Source organism: Rissa tridactyla, chromosome 2 (assembly GCF_028500815.1).
Source record: "Rissa tridactyla isolate bRisTri1 chromosome 2, bRisTri1.patW.cur.20221130, whole genome shotgun sequence".
In the NCBI taxonomy this organism is placed as follows: Eukaryota; Metazoa; Chordata; class Aves; order Charadriiformes; family Laridae; genus Rissa; species Rissa tridactyla.
This window is the reverse complement of record NC_071467.1, coordinates 116,336,358-116,350,622: the sequence shown is the minus strand read 5'-3', so window position 1 is coordinate 116,350,622 and position 14,265 is coordinate 116,336,358. Positions and strand designations below refer to the sequence as shown.

Sequence of the window (14,265 nt, the reverse complement as noted above, 5' to 3'; positions counted from 1 at the left end):
GAAAAAAAAAAAACCCAAAACAAAACAAAAAAAAACAACCCACCAAAACAAACAAACCCAAAACATCAAGATTCTGCTAAGAGCAAGGTTTTCAAGCTTGTGCAGTTCACAGCCAACGACTGACAGTTTTTACCAACTGCAACTTCCATTTTTTCTTGAGAAAGCCAAGCCTCTTCCCATTTGCAATAAACCCACTCTATCAACCTGAGGTTCATTTTCTGTACATTGGGCAAAAAAATACAAAGACTGACGAGAGACCTCTTTGCTTTTTTTCTCCTGAAGCGCGCATGGTGCCCATAAACTCCTTTTCCAAGGAAAAAGCCTGTTTTGTTCAAGCAACCCACTCCGCGACCTTGTTACGAGAGTTTTGCTTTTCAGGGAAAGGATCCAAACAATGCTTTTATCTCGGGGCCGTGCCAAAGGAGTTCTCCCTCTTCCTTTCAAGCCGGGATACACCACCGCCCACCACACCTCCCCCAGCGCCTCCGCGCAGCCCGCACCGGGACAACACACGGGCTCCCAGCCGCCGGCCGGCAGCAGGAATGCGCTCTCCCCCTTTCCCTCCTCCGACCACCCCACACATTCCCTGGCAGGCTTCCCAAACACCGCCATCCTCCCCGCTGCGGTGCACGGCGGAGCCCTGCGATGCGCGGAGAGCCGCGCCATGCCCGCAGAGCCGCGCGGCGCCCGCAAAGCCGCGTGATGCACGAAGGACCGCGCAGTGCCCGCGGAACCGCGCAGTGCCCGCAAGAGCCGTGTGATGCACGAACCGCGCAGCACGCGAAGAACCGCGCGGTGCCCGCAGAGCCGTGTGATGCACGGAGAACCGCGCAGTGCCCGCAGAACCGCGCAGTGCCCGGAGCCGTGTGATGCGCGAAGAACCGCGCAGAGCACGAAGAACCGCGCAGTGCCCGGAGCCGTGTGATACGCGAAGAACCACGCAGAGCACGGAGCCGTGTGATGCGCGAAGAACCGCGCAGCGCACGGAGAACCGCGCAGTGCCCGCAGAGGAATGTGATGTACGGAGTACCGCGCAGCGCACGGAACCGTGTGATGCGCGAAGAACCGCGCAGCGCCCGAAGATCCCGCACGGAGCGGCCGCAAGAGGCGGCGGCTCTACCGTACCGTACCATGCTGTGCCGTACCGTACCGTACCGTACCGTGCCGTGCCGTGCCGTGACGGCGGGCGCAGGGCGGCCGACGATGCCCCCGCACCCGCAGGACGGAGCGAGGGGGCCGGGGGTGTGTGTGAGCGGTGTAACCTACCTGCCCGCCGCCGCCATCGCGACGGTGCCCCCGGGACTCGCGGCGGCCGCCGCCCCTAAACATGGTGGCCCCCCTCGCCCCGCCCCCGCCCCGCCCCCCGCGTCACCGCGGGAGTCGGGGGCGCGCGCGGGGAATCGAAACCGGGGGTAAGGGTAGTGGGGGGGGGGGGTGAAGGGGGGGGCGGAGGGTGGGGGGGGGTGTTGGGCGGTAGCAAGGAGGCATCTCCTGACGCACGCCCAGAAACCTGCTCCCACCCCAAGTAGACTGTAAATGCCTTTTTGGTTTTGGTTTTTGGTTTGTTTTTTTAAGGAAAAAATAAAATGACGTAGCAGTGTCTTCAGCTTACGTGGAAAATCAGCGTTCGTCCCCCGCCTCGGCCACCCTGAGGCGCGTTACTGTCGCCGGTGGTTTCTCAGGACGACACCCCCCCCCTCAGAGTAGGCAGCCGCTGCTTTGGTCCTCCTCGGTGTGAGGAAAACCTCAGGAGTGAAGGCTTCTCCTCTTGTAACATAATTGTTTCCTAATTCATCATTTCCCACCGGGAAAAGCGGATCAATAAGCCAAAGATTAATACTTTACAAGAGGTCGTTCAATAATTCACTTCTCTGTGAACCACATTTTCAATCGGGTTTTTCCTCTGCCATCGGGTACAACCGTCTGCGCGTCCTCCTCATGTAAAACTGAATTTCTGCTAACCATCTGGCTTCTGCGCTGGGTTTTCACACAAATTATCCTGCTCCCCCTTTAGGGTCCGGAGAAACGAAGCCACGCTAACCTTAGGGTGGGTGGTTTTATCACTTGGCTCCAAACGGAGTGCATCAAAATGATGGGGAAAAGCCACTTAAAAAAAAACAACAAAAAAACCCCCAAAAAAAGCCAAACCAAAAAGCAGTCAAAAGTACAGCCCCAGTTGTTGTCTTGGAGCTGCGTGGATACGAGGTGGGAAAACTGCATGTGTAATGTTGTTTCCTAAGTGACTTACAGAAATCAAAATCCACGGGTGGGATTTTGCAGTTCTTATTCAGGCAGAAAGTGCTTGTACGAATCAACATGTTGAGAGGAATGAGCAGCCAATGGGGACTAAAGTATCCGGCATTTCATGTAACCTCCGAACTCCCCGGCATTGTTATTTCGAAGTGTTTCACTTCAGAGCGGAGAAGCCAAGGACCAACCCACCTCAATTCTGGCGTGGAAAGCGGAAAACACTGATTTTTGGCTGGGAAGGGACTCTGACCTAAACACTGGCACAACAAACGGCCTTTGCTCCATCTTTGCAAGCCAGGGAAGTGTCTGTCAAACCAGTCACCAGACAGAAAACGAAACTCGGGTGTTTTTATTTTTTCACTCAGCTGTAAAACTGAAACTTGGCAGCTGGCAAGCCTTTCGCCGGGGGGATGCCGGGGCATTCCCTTTCCTGCAGAGCAGAATACTTCCCAAAGCTGCATCCCTGCCACCCGCACGTGTTGCCAGCAAATGGCCGAGCCTGCAAATTATTGCATTTCCTGATTCGAAAGGAGCGGGGAAGGAACAGAAACTGGACACGGCGGACTGACGCGCAGGGATGCAGTGCCGCACGTCTGTGTGCATGGGCAGGCAGACACGTAGGTGAGCAGTTAGGTCTACTGGCTGATAACGGGGCGCTTCAGCGCAGAAGAAGGAGCACTGGGAGGAGGTGCTCATAAAGTCCAGCAAGGCAGCATAAAATCACAGAATCACAGAATGGTAGGGGTTGGAAGGGACCTCTGGAGATCACCAAAACCCCTCCGCCAGAGCAGGGTCACCTAGAGCAGGTTGCACAGGAACGCATCCAGGCAGGTTTTGAATGTGTCCAGAGTTGGAGACTCCACCACCTCTCTGGGCAGCCTGTTCCAGTGCTTTGCCACACTCAAAGTAAAGAAGTTCCTCCTCATGTTGAGGTGGAACTTCCTGTGTTCAAGTTTGTGCCCGTTACCTCTTGTCCTGTTGCCAGGCACCACTGAAAAGAGCCTGGCCCCATCCTCCTGACACCCACCCTTTAAGTATTTATAAGCGTTGATAAGATCCCCCCTGAGTCACCTTTTTTCCAGACTAAAAAGACCCGAAGACCCAAATCCTTCAGCCTTTCTTCATAAGAGAGGTGTTCCAGTCCCCTAATCATCACGGTAGCCCTTTGTTGTACCTTCTTCAGCAGTTCCCTGTCTCTCTTGAACCGGGGAGCCCATAACTGGACACAGTGCTCCAGCTGCAGCCTCACCAGGGCGGAGTAGAGGGGGAGGATGACCTCCCTCGACCTGCTGGCCACACTCTTCTTGATGCACCCCAGGATGCCATTGGCCTTCTTGGCCAATGATGATGATGATGTATAAAGCCCTTTCTACCTAGCTCCTACACCCCTTCTGTTGCAACTGTAGTGTAGAGGCATTGGTGTGGGTACATTTCCATGGAAAAACTTCTCTTTTGGATGGGAGAGTGAGTAACAGGTCCCTCCACTTCCTTGTCACTCCACCCATGAACCTGTGCATCATAGCTCGTGATGGGCGACACGCTTTTAAAGTCAAGCAAACATCCTGAAATAATCACCCCGATAGAAGCTGCAGCTTGGATACCTCCATGAAACCACACCTACACCACAAACTTTTGCCCTCATAGCTGTAATAGCTGAGCTGCATCCAAAGAAGCGTGGCCAGCAGGTCAAGGGAAGTGATTCTCCCCCTCTACTCTGCTCTGGTGAGACACCACCTGGAGTACTGCATCCAGCTCTGGAGCCCGCAGAACTGGAAAGACGTGGACCTGTTGGAGCGAGTTCAGAGGAGGGCCACAAAAATGGTCAGAGGGCTGAAGCACCTCTCCTATGAGGACAGGCTGAGAGAGTTGGGGTTGCTCAGCCTGGAGAAGAGAAGTTTCCAGGGAGACCTTATAGTGGCCTTCCAGTACTTAAAGGGGGCCTACAGGAAAGATGGGGGCAAACTTTTTAACAGGGTCTGTTGCAATAAAACAAAGGGTAATGGCTTTAAACTAAAAGAAAGATTTAGACTAGATATAAGGAAGAAATTTTTTACAATAAGGGTGGTGGAATACTGGAACAGGTTACCCAGAGAGGTGGTAGATGCCCCATCCCTGGAAACATTCAAGGTGAAGTTGGACGGGGCTCTGAGCGACCTGATCTAGTTGAAGATGTCCCTGCTCATTGCAGGGGAGGTTGGACTAGATGATCTTTAAAGGTCCCTTCCAACCCAAACTATTCCATGATTCTGTGGAGGTGCATCCATTGCATGGAAGGGATGGGTGTTGGCACAAGGCTGATGCTAGAAATCTTTTTAGCTTTTTAGCTTCTTTTTCAATGACGGGAACACCTCACTTTGAGGGGAAGAACACCCTTTGTAACACATCCAGGAATGGGAGTTGCAGCACGTGTCACAAGCCCTTGGCTGTGCTGAGCTTGAGGGAGTTATTACACCAACAGCTTTTGCTTTCCTGAGCAGCCAGCATCTCCCGGTTCCTGAGAGCACAGCACTGAACTCAGGTCAGATATTGCTACATCTTACCAGAGACCTATGTCTGGTGGGATGCAGATTCAGCTCACGACTGAAGGCGTTGCATCTATTGTAGAGGCAACATGCACCTGACACCGACACAACCTGAACTGGTAAATCGACATTGTCGTCTCTCCCTCGAGGACCTGAGCAAACTATACCATATGTATGATGTCCTGGGGACATCAATCAGCCTTAAGGGCTCTGACCAACCTCACCTGGGTTCCTCCAGCCCATGGCCCCAGTGATCATGGGGCTGTGTCTGACCCTGGTTCCTCTCAGCAGGCCCCATCCTGACTCCCACCCGCAGGCTGACATTCCAGCCTGGCCTCAGCCCGTGCCCATTCCCATGGAGCTGCCCGATGCCCTGGGCTGGGGGCTGTGCCCAGCTGCCCCCCAGCCTGCCCAGCTCCCTCACTGGGGGCGGTGGGATGGACCCTGGCTGGGAAAGCCCCTGCCCGGCTGGTCCCCTGGGTGTCCCCATGTCTCCCTGGCTGGCCCTTGCTGCTCCCTGATACCGTAGACGGAAAAACATGTTTTTCCTGGTATAACTGCCCCGCATGAGAGAGTTAGTCAACAATAATACACTGGCCATAAACGATGTCTCCAGCTATTACAGCTATGAGGGCAAAAGTCTGTGGTGTAGGTGTGGTTTCATGGAGGTATCCAAGCTGCAGCTTCTATCGGGGTGATTATTTCAGGATGTCTGCTTGACTTTAAAAGCATATCTCCGAACCGACGTAGTAATACCAGTGATGAACTTGTGCTTACCCTAGCTTATTTCTGAGGGCAAGAAACACATCCCAGAGAAATCAGGTAATTCAGAATAATAGCTTTAAAAGAACTTTTAATGGAATTTTAAGCAGATAATAAATAAAGGATAATGCAACACAACTAACGGCAAATACATGCCTATTTTATTATTTGGCTTCTAGTTGCCCTAATGCTGAAAAACCCTTTCACATCTCTCCTGTCTAATGTATCTGGCTTATTATCCTTACCTGTTACTCATTTCCTTAAAGCCTGACTGCTTAATCTTGCCTGTGTCAGCATCATATAGGCTAGAATACTTGTAAACCGTCTGAATGTCTACTAAGTCACTTTATAGCCCTACAAGAAGAGGTCGATGTCATTGTACAAGGTGTTGTACAATGTACCCACACACAATTATTGGTGGTCTTTGCAAAACGAGGGGTTTTGTTCCTCCTGTGTTTGCCACGAGCACTGTCCACAGCTGATTTCTGGTGTTATTCTTTACACTCTTAAAATAGTTCTAGCACAGTATATCCTGAGCTGGGACTGGAGTCACAGAATCACAGAATCACAGAATGGCAGGGCTTGGAAGGGACCTCTGGAGATCATCTAGTCCAACCCCCCTGCCAGAGCAGGGTCACCTAGAGCAGGTTGCACAGGAACGCGTCCAGGCGGGTTTTGAATGTCTCCAGAGATGGAGACTCCACCACCTCTCTGGGCAGCCTGTTCCAGTGCTCTGCCACCCTCAAAGTAAAGAAGTTCCTCCTCATGTTTAGGTGAAACTTCCTATGCTCAAGTTTGTGCCCATTACCTCTTGTCCTGTCCCCGGGCACCACTGAAAAGAGCCTGGCTCCATCCTCCTGACACCCACCCTTTAAGTATTTATAAGCATTGATAAGATCCCCCCTCAGCCGTCTTTTTTCCAGAGTGAAGAGACCCAAATCCTTCAGCCTTTCTTCATAAGAGAGGTGTTCCAGTCCCCTAGTCATCTTCGTAGCCCTTCGTAGCCCTTAGTCCTGTGACAGCAAGCACTGTGTATCTTGTTAGGAAAGCAATATAATCTTTTACACCACAAGGTCCTAGAGGACTACTCTGGGGATGTCCCTCAGCTAGACTTTAACCTGGCTATCGATAGCAGCATTAACGTTGCAGAAGCATAAAACTCATTTAGTACCGCACAAATAGTTACCTTCCTTTACCATCCCCTTTTACGGCTGCTGAACAATTTGGAATAACCCAGCCAGTTCGAGACTGTTTACACGAAGTGTAGTCACTCCTGCGAGAGCAGTTCAAATAGTCTTACAAGAAGCAGAAGCTGAGCCAAGCGAGTGATGAAGAATGGGTAGGGAGAGCAATAGGTGTGCCCAGGGTAAAGAAACTGACTCCTCCTGCACCCGTCATCTCAACCTATTTGTTTTGGAGGCAAAACAGCTGAGCAAGGGGGAGTGGGGGCAAAGGAGGAAAGAGAGAAAGATGGAGAATGGAGAAGAGGAGGAAGGTTTTGGGAAAGGCACTCCCTGAGACTCACTGGTACAGGCTGGGACTGCTGAGTGTCCCCAGCAGCAGTTCCTGAAGGAATCAGGGGAAAGGGCAACGGACAGCTGGCAGCAACAGAACAAACAAAACCATGGGGCTTGTCATCAGAGATGAGTCATCCTGGGAGAAAGCTGTAATAATAGTAAAACAAAGATACATACTTTTGTACTCTTCTGTTTTGAAGTAAACCCATAAATTTGCCCCAGTTCTATTTCAGGTAATTTCAAGCCAGTAACTTCAGATCCATGACCCTGTGCTTCCATACCAGTATGTTCTAATGGGGTGCATCTGCCTACGGATGGTGTGATACGGGAATGCCAAAACCCCCAAGATAACTAAGACTGCATGAAGCCAGTCATGAAAGTAACAGTAGCAATGGGCCATCGGCTGCTTTGGAGCGTGAAGGTGAAGCTTTAATCAGCAAACAACACGTCCATCTACAACACCAAGGACCGGATGGGGTTTTAGCAAGAGAGAGTGGCATTGAGCCTTACTTCATGAGAAACAGGGGTGACAGGCTTGGTGACAGAGAAGAAGAGGAATGCTCCTCGGAAGAGATGCCCCAAGGCCAGGAGATGTTTGTGCATCGAGAAACCAGTCGAGAGTATGTGCAGGCTAACCAGGACAACTAACTCAAATATGTTCCCATCCAGGTCCCAGCACCAGCACACTCCTAGCTACACATCAGAAAAGGCTGGCAGGATTTTCTCTGTTTCTTTTTGTAATGAGTCCATGCCAAGTTTTAAGCAGGAGGTATTTGTTTTTACTGCCTACGGTGGGCACCACCATCATGGATACAGAGGAGCAAACAGCTTCTCCAAATTCCTCTTCTCCCCTTACGTGATGCAATCTCTCAAAACCGGCTCATGACAGTGACTACTAAAAAGGACACCTTCTGCCACCCATCCTCCAGGACCTTCCAAATGAGCCAGGGTGATCCCCTCCATCCCAGGGGTGCAGTGTGGCCGGCATGGCCACTCCTGAGCATCCAACCACAGCACCGCTATGTCCGTCCCATCCGTGCAGGACGTTTCCTCCAGCTGCAGGGCTGCTTGTTTGGTCAGTATCCAGACTTTTGCCTTGTTCTGGAGTTGCTTGGCAGGACTTCTCTTCCTGAATTACTTCCTCCTTACCAAGCACCATATCCAACCCTCTCACTCACATAGGAAGCGGTGAAAAACAGATGGCTTTTGTGCCTATTCCAGTTTGTCAAGAAAAGAGCCTTATCTGCAAAAATGTGCATCTGGTTTAACATTTACTGTCATACTACTAGAAGATGACAATACAGCTCTGATTACCTTCAAAAGTGGCAGGGATCTCTTTAATTTAAAGTCTGAATACTACTTATTCAAATGTCTCAGCAAGCTTTCCACAGCACTCTTCACTCTCACAGTTAACTCTCACAGACCTATTTTAGTACAGGCAGGCAACAAATCCTGAATTACATGCTGCAGATAAGATTAAAAAAAAAACCCAACCAAACAAAAAACCTTAAAAGCTCCAGAAGTCTCTGCAGAATGTGACGCAAATTTTATGCAATTCCACAGGTCGCCGTGCTCTTCTGGTTACGTGGCTCCTCTGAACAACAGCCACGTATTGCAGTAGGGGGTGTCCCTACAGTTGGGCATGTAGATATTTGCTTTAGGCTTTTTTTTTGTTTTGGGAGCAAGTCTCTCCATGGAAGTGAAACTCAAAAGTGAAAATGTCGTGGAGCTTCTTCAGCAGCCCGTTCGCCCTCCACTAACATAAAAGCATCTTGTTACCTCTTATGATTTCCCCCACTTTCCCTTCTCTTCCCCCCTCCCAGTTACAGCCCAGTAAGAGAGTAAACCACACGCATTTTTACCCTGGTCATTTTTATTCAATTAGTGATGTCGGTGCAGTCGCCGCAGTGGTGCACACCTTGGTGCCTCCAAAACCCTGTGTGTCTTCTCAGCTGACTGAAGCCCATGGTGCTTTTGCTACTCTTGAAGAGAAATTAAATACCCTGAGAACAGCCGTGGTAAAAAAATTCCCAGACTCTGCCCAGTAACTGAATAGTTACATATTTATTAAAATGTGACCTCTAAATTTTAGAGCATGCAGGTCAGTGGCTGGAGGTGAGAGAGAATGGTTTATCCCCTGTTGCGCTTCTTTGTGGAAATTAAACATTTTTATTTATTTTTTTTGTCATTTATTTTACCTTAGAAAGTTCGTGAATGTAGAGGTCATTAGGGAGCTCTTGGCCCAAGACTCAGATGTCCCTCGAGAGCTAGTTCACCTACTAAGGGAAAGACAAAGGTATTGTAACTTCAGCGTATGTATCTTGCCATTCTTGTGAGGCATTTAAGTTAAAGAGTAAAATCAAAATGGGACTTCTTCATTCTCTAGTAATCACAATAAAAATTAGGTTAAAACACCCCCAGCATTTACTGCCAAAGAAAATATTAGAAAACAATTATTTTTTCCCTGCAGTCCAATCATGCAATAATCACAGGACCATAGAAGAGTCCAGGTTGGAAGTGGCCTCCAAAGATCATCTGGTCCAACCTTTGGTGGGAAAGGGAACATAGATGAGATTATTGAGCACCCTGTCCAGTCGCATCTTGGAAACATACTGTGATGGGTGCGGGGGGCTCCTCTACTGCACCCCTGAGGAGGTTGTTCCAGTGATTGATTGCTCTCACTGTAAAAAGGGTCTCGTATGTCAAGATTAGTTCACCTGTATGTAATTTACATTATGTTTATTCTCCAATTTATTTCCACTGAAAAATCTTAACTGGGGCAATATTTTCTAGCAAAAGCTCCTCTTTTAGCAAAAACTGAGGCTATGTATAAAGACATGCGAGACGTAGTCTTGAGCAACTCTTGTGCTCGTAGAAGCACATTGTCACCTAGCACAGAACCGTGAGATACCGACTCAGAACTACTGCAGCTTAACAAGTGATCCTGTGTCAGGTGAGCAACGCTAACTGTCTTGAATTATATATGGGATAATTTGATTTCACTGGAACATGAGTCTGAGGCTTTTTTCTCTCTTGGGGTGGGGGGGTGTGTTGCGTGTGGGTTTTTTTTAGGTAGGCACTGCATTTCCTTGGAGCAGCTCCTTCTCTGTAAATAGGTTTATTAATATATCAGTGCTATTGCTTTTGGTATTGATGTATAGCCAACCATTGCAGCACAAGTTCTGGGTTAGTATTTTATTCTGTATCCTAAAGCTGCATGAAATTTCACGGCAAGATGAGTAGGTCTGTATTCAGCAATGGTTAAGGGTTAAAAGAACTGCCTGGACGCTCTCCGGGTGCTTGTCAAGGCAAGCTGAAAAGAACCAGAGGTTTGTGAATCAAGGTTATTTTGTTTGCATTCTTGTAGTTATCTCTTTCTGTCTCAACTGGAGACAATTTTAAGAAACTATCATAAACTTTTGCTGCTGTTTGGCAGTAAAAACTGTGAGAAAGGTGAAAGATAATATTTCCCATTAACATGCACGTGAAGGAAAATGATTTAAGGGCAAACAAGATGACATTCCCAGAGACTGGACTGTCACCTTCGGAAAAAGCTGTTTCTTGCAAGGAATTTTATAAAAGTACCAGTGTAGAAAAAAACCCTGTAACTGGAATGCTGCTCAACTTGCTTCCCTTTAAAAATAAATATATAATCAGGCTTTTTTGCTCAAGTAATCCTCATCTTTTAACCTCCTATTCTACCTGAGCTGCAGTCTAAATCCCTCATAATTTTAACCTTTTAAATTGATTTCATCACTCTTCAGGCCTCTCTCCCGTGTAGCAGGTCTCTGCCTTTTTGTAGCCTTGCCTCATGTTACAGGGTGTCGTCTTGGGTTCTTGTTTTGTAGAGAGGACGGTGTTGTGCCAACCAGGATTTACCTGTTTCCCCCTGTCCTACAATCCCATGCTCCAATTCTTTCACTATTTCTTAATACTCTCTTTTAATTGCTTAAGCCAAATAAAGCAATGTTGACTTTGAAAGGGTCACTAACAAATTACAAATAAGTTAAAAACTATTTCCTGAGCCTCTTAATACATTTGAACTGGAATAGTAAGTACATACTGCAGATAATAAGTGGGTGAGACTTGAAAATGGTATGCAATATAGTAGATTAAGATTATCAGACCCAAAACTAGACAGATCTTTGCATTTGAAAAAAAAATAATAGATTTTATAATAAAAATCAAAGAATTCAAAATCCATATTGTTTAATGGCATTTGGGTCACATCTTCTCAGCAGTGAGAAATATTTTTGTAAGACTGCAGTTATTCCGCTGCATTATTTTTTTTTTCTTTTTAATTAAATGGTTCTCTATGTCTTCAAGGGAAAAACTCACTACACTCCTCTAGTGGCTGTGGAGCTGTTTCAGTTTTGCTTGTTTCTAAGAAACTAATTCTTGCTTCCTGAAATTTCTTAGCATTGATTGATAAATACATCAGCTTTCCTCTTTGGGATCTTAAAAAGCATTACGATTCCAAGAGGCTTTTTTCATTCTTCACCACTTCGGTTGCCCTGACACCACTTCTGAGCCCTGGCTTCAAAATACACTGGTTAGATCTTCCTAAATTATTTAAATCTAGATAATTTATTTTTTATTTGCTTCAATAAAACCAAATTCATTTATTCTTTATCCTCTTAGTGAAGGAAAAAAAAAAAAAGCAGCTAAAAATCCAGAGAAGTATTTTACTGTGACACACTGTTGTGACCAGGCTATTCTGGTAAATTGTTTTTAGTGCTTAAGTTAAGTTGTTACCGATGTTTCCTTTCTTTAACAGATTGTCACACAAACCAACAGCTTAGACATGAATGTGTTGTATCAAAGCCTGTAAGGTATGACCAGGCAGGGCTGACCTCCAGTTGGTGCCGTTGTGATGCAAATACGAAAAAGACTTTTGATGGCTACTCGCAGTCAAACAGAGAAACAGACTTACTCACACGAGCTTCAACATGGACACTGGGAGTTTGGCACAGAGCGCGCAAGATTTTAAAGCTTCGTGCGAGCAACATCCAGTCAAATGAACGGCATCTGTGTGATGGAGACTGTAACACAGGTATAATAAAAGGTGGGGATTTTCCTCCTGGCTGGTCGAGGGCAGATACTGACGGCGCCAGTAGCTGTCAGCATCGACATGGACAAAGAAGAGTTTGAGTAAATGCGTTTTGTCCCCGATTGTGCACTGAGATCCAGCAGATAGACGCCTTCTGCTTTGCCACTCCTGTGCCCAGCTGCTCTGGATAAGGCTTGTGGCAGGCCATCCAAGGCCACCGAAACCAGATTCCTCCCCTAGGTTCAGATCCTAGAGCAAAGCCAGATGAAGCACTGAGCTTCATCCACTCTGGAGCTCAGTGTTCCCCATGCTCCCCATGATCCCCAGGTGGGTGGATGCTTGCTCTCTCTTTGTGCTGATTAACCCTTTGCCACCTGCCCTGCTCATGGGGACTTTTACCAAGGTCCTGAACCTTTTCCTGAGAGTCAAAGCAAAAGTTTGCCATGGCCCAGGCACTGCAACCAGAAGTGAACCTTCCCGAACAGAAGCCACGGCCAGGGAGGTGTCAGGGCAGGACTGCTGGCCTCCGCCCAGGTAGTTTTGACAAGGACAAGAAGTGGGGAACCTGAAGTCAGCCTCAAAAGCGGCTTTTGTGGAGATCTCTGATGCCTGGGGGCACTGCAGGCACCTGTCCATATGGACAGAAATTACACAGTGACACTTTATAGCAACCGTCCTGGACAGTGCTGAGGACAAAAATGTCCTCGCAAGGCAAAGGACCTTATAGTCGAGTACCGCCAATCCATGTTTCACGCACTGAATCCTTAACACTCACGAAACGTGTTTTTGCTTCATGCGTCACACATTCCTTGCAGGGCCTGTATCTTCTCCATGCCCTTGTCCAGGGCACAGCTGTGAGCATGGCCATGAGCCTCTTGTTTAAAGTGACAACCATAAAGGTACAGTTCTCAGGATGTTCTTCTTTTTTTTTTCCCTTCTGCAGAGTGAAAACTGCTTTATTGATTGCTCTCAACACTTTGCAATTAATGTGTGATCCCAAACATGAAGACAGGCATTTATGAAGAGGATGAGATGAGAAGTCACTGAAGTTACATGACATTAGATGAAGAGGTGCTAATAGTAGACCATCTTCAACTGGAATGATTTCCGTTGCTTGGCATTGCAGCTACAAGAAACTCATAAAGGACATGAACGTACTGTGGTGTTTTCCACAGTGACGCACCCACTACACCACCCTGACAAGGTGCTGCAGTGATGCTGCAATCCTGGAGAAGCCTTTGCTTCTCTGAAGCTCCATTTGCAGCTTGCCTGAGAGACGTGGAGCTTTCTGTGCTTCACGAAATGCCGCGAAAAGCTGTTTTGCACCAGGAGGTGCCAGTCTGTTACAATCCTGTTACTATACACAAAGAGAGAACAGTACAGATAATCTTCCGTGCCTTCTGATGCCGGGAACCTCGAGTTGTGCAGTACTGAAGGGGCCTCCAGTGCACGTGCAGTGCACCATGCGGACCCGGTCCACAGAAAGGGTTATTCCACTTTGGTCATTTGAGCTACTGTAGGATTTTCTTGTGTGAAAACAACTCCATTCATCTCTTCTGCTGTTAAACAGAAAGGATGTGCGCGTGAGAACTTATTGCTGCATTTCTAGATAAGGGCAAGGCCATGCAGGTGGTGTAACTGCTGGTATGGAGGGGGAGCTGCCTGCAGGCTCCTCCGTTAGAGTGAGGTGAGGCTGCCCTGCAAACAAGGGATCTGTGAAGCACAGCACAGGCTCAAAGACCACGCTGGGTGCGCAGCAGCTTAGCGCTTATGTGGTCCACTAACTCCTTGGCGTGCAACGATCTCCTGGTCAGGATCACTGTAAGAGCCAACAGGTTTCATTGCGTCATGGCTGTGGTCCCTTTCCCAGCTGCAGCCACAGGAAGAGGCCTCCCATCTCCTGCGTGCTGGCCATGCTCCAACCATGGGACCCAGCACAATACCTGGGGCCGTACATGCTGGCGGAGAAAGCCAGAGCTCTGTGGGACAAGTGTCTTCAAAGCCCGGGAGACCCCAAAGCTCAAGGCTTCCTGACAAGTTTTAGCTATGCCACAAATAATGATCTGCTTTATACAGTTGAGCCATTCCTGAGCTTATAGCCTAACGATGTGTACTGTGATTGTACATATATCGCAATGCGTACAGTGATCAGGGATATCCTGGA

At 48.2% G+C, this 14,265-nt stretch overlaps 1 protein-coding gene across 1 annotated transcript in view; it reads right to left on the bottom strand.

Moving 5' to 3' along the window:
* Positions 1-1,336, bottom strand: part of TRANK1 (tetratricopeptide repeat and ankyrin repeat containing 1) — a 53,399-nt gene extending 52,063 nt beyond the window's left edge. Inside the window, exon 1 of the mRNA XM_054191772.1 lies at positions 1,267-1,336. Coding sequence (XP_054047747.1) covers positions 1,267-1,283 — 17 coding nt within the window. The 5' untranslated portion in view covers positions 1,284-1,336. The remainder of the gene's footprint in view (positions 1-1,266) is intronic.
* Positions 1,337-14,265: the final 12,929 nt, after the last annotated feature.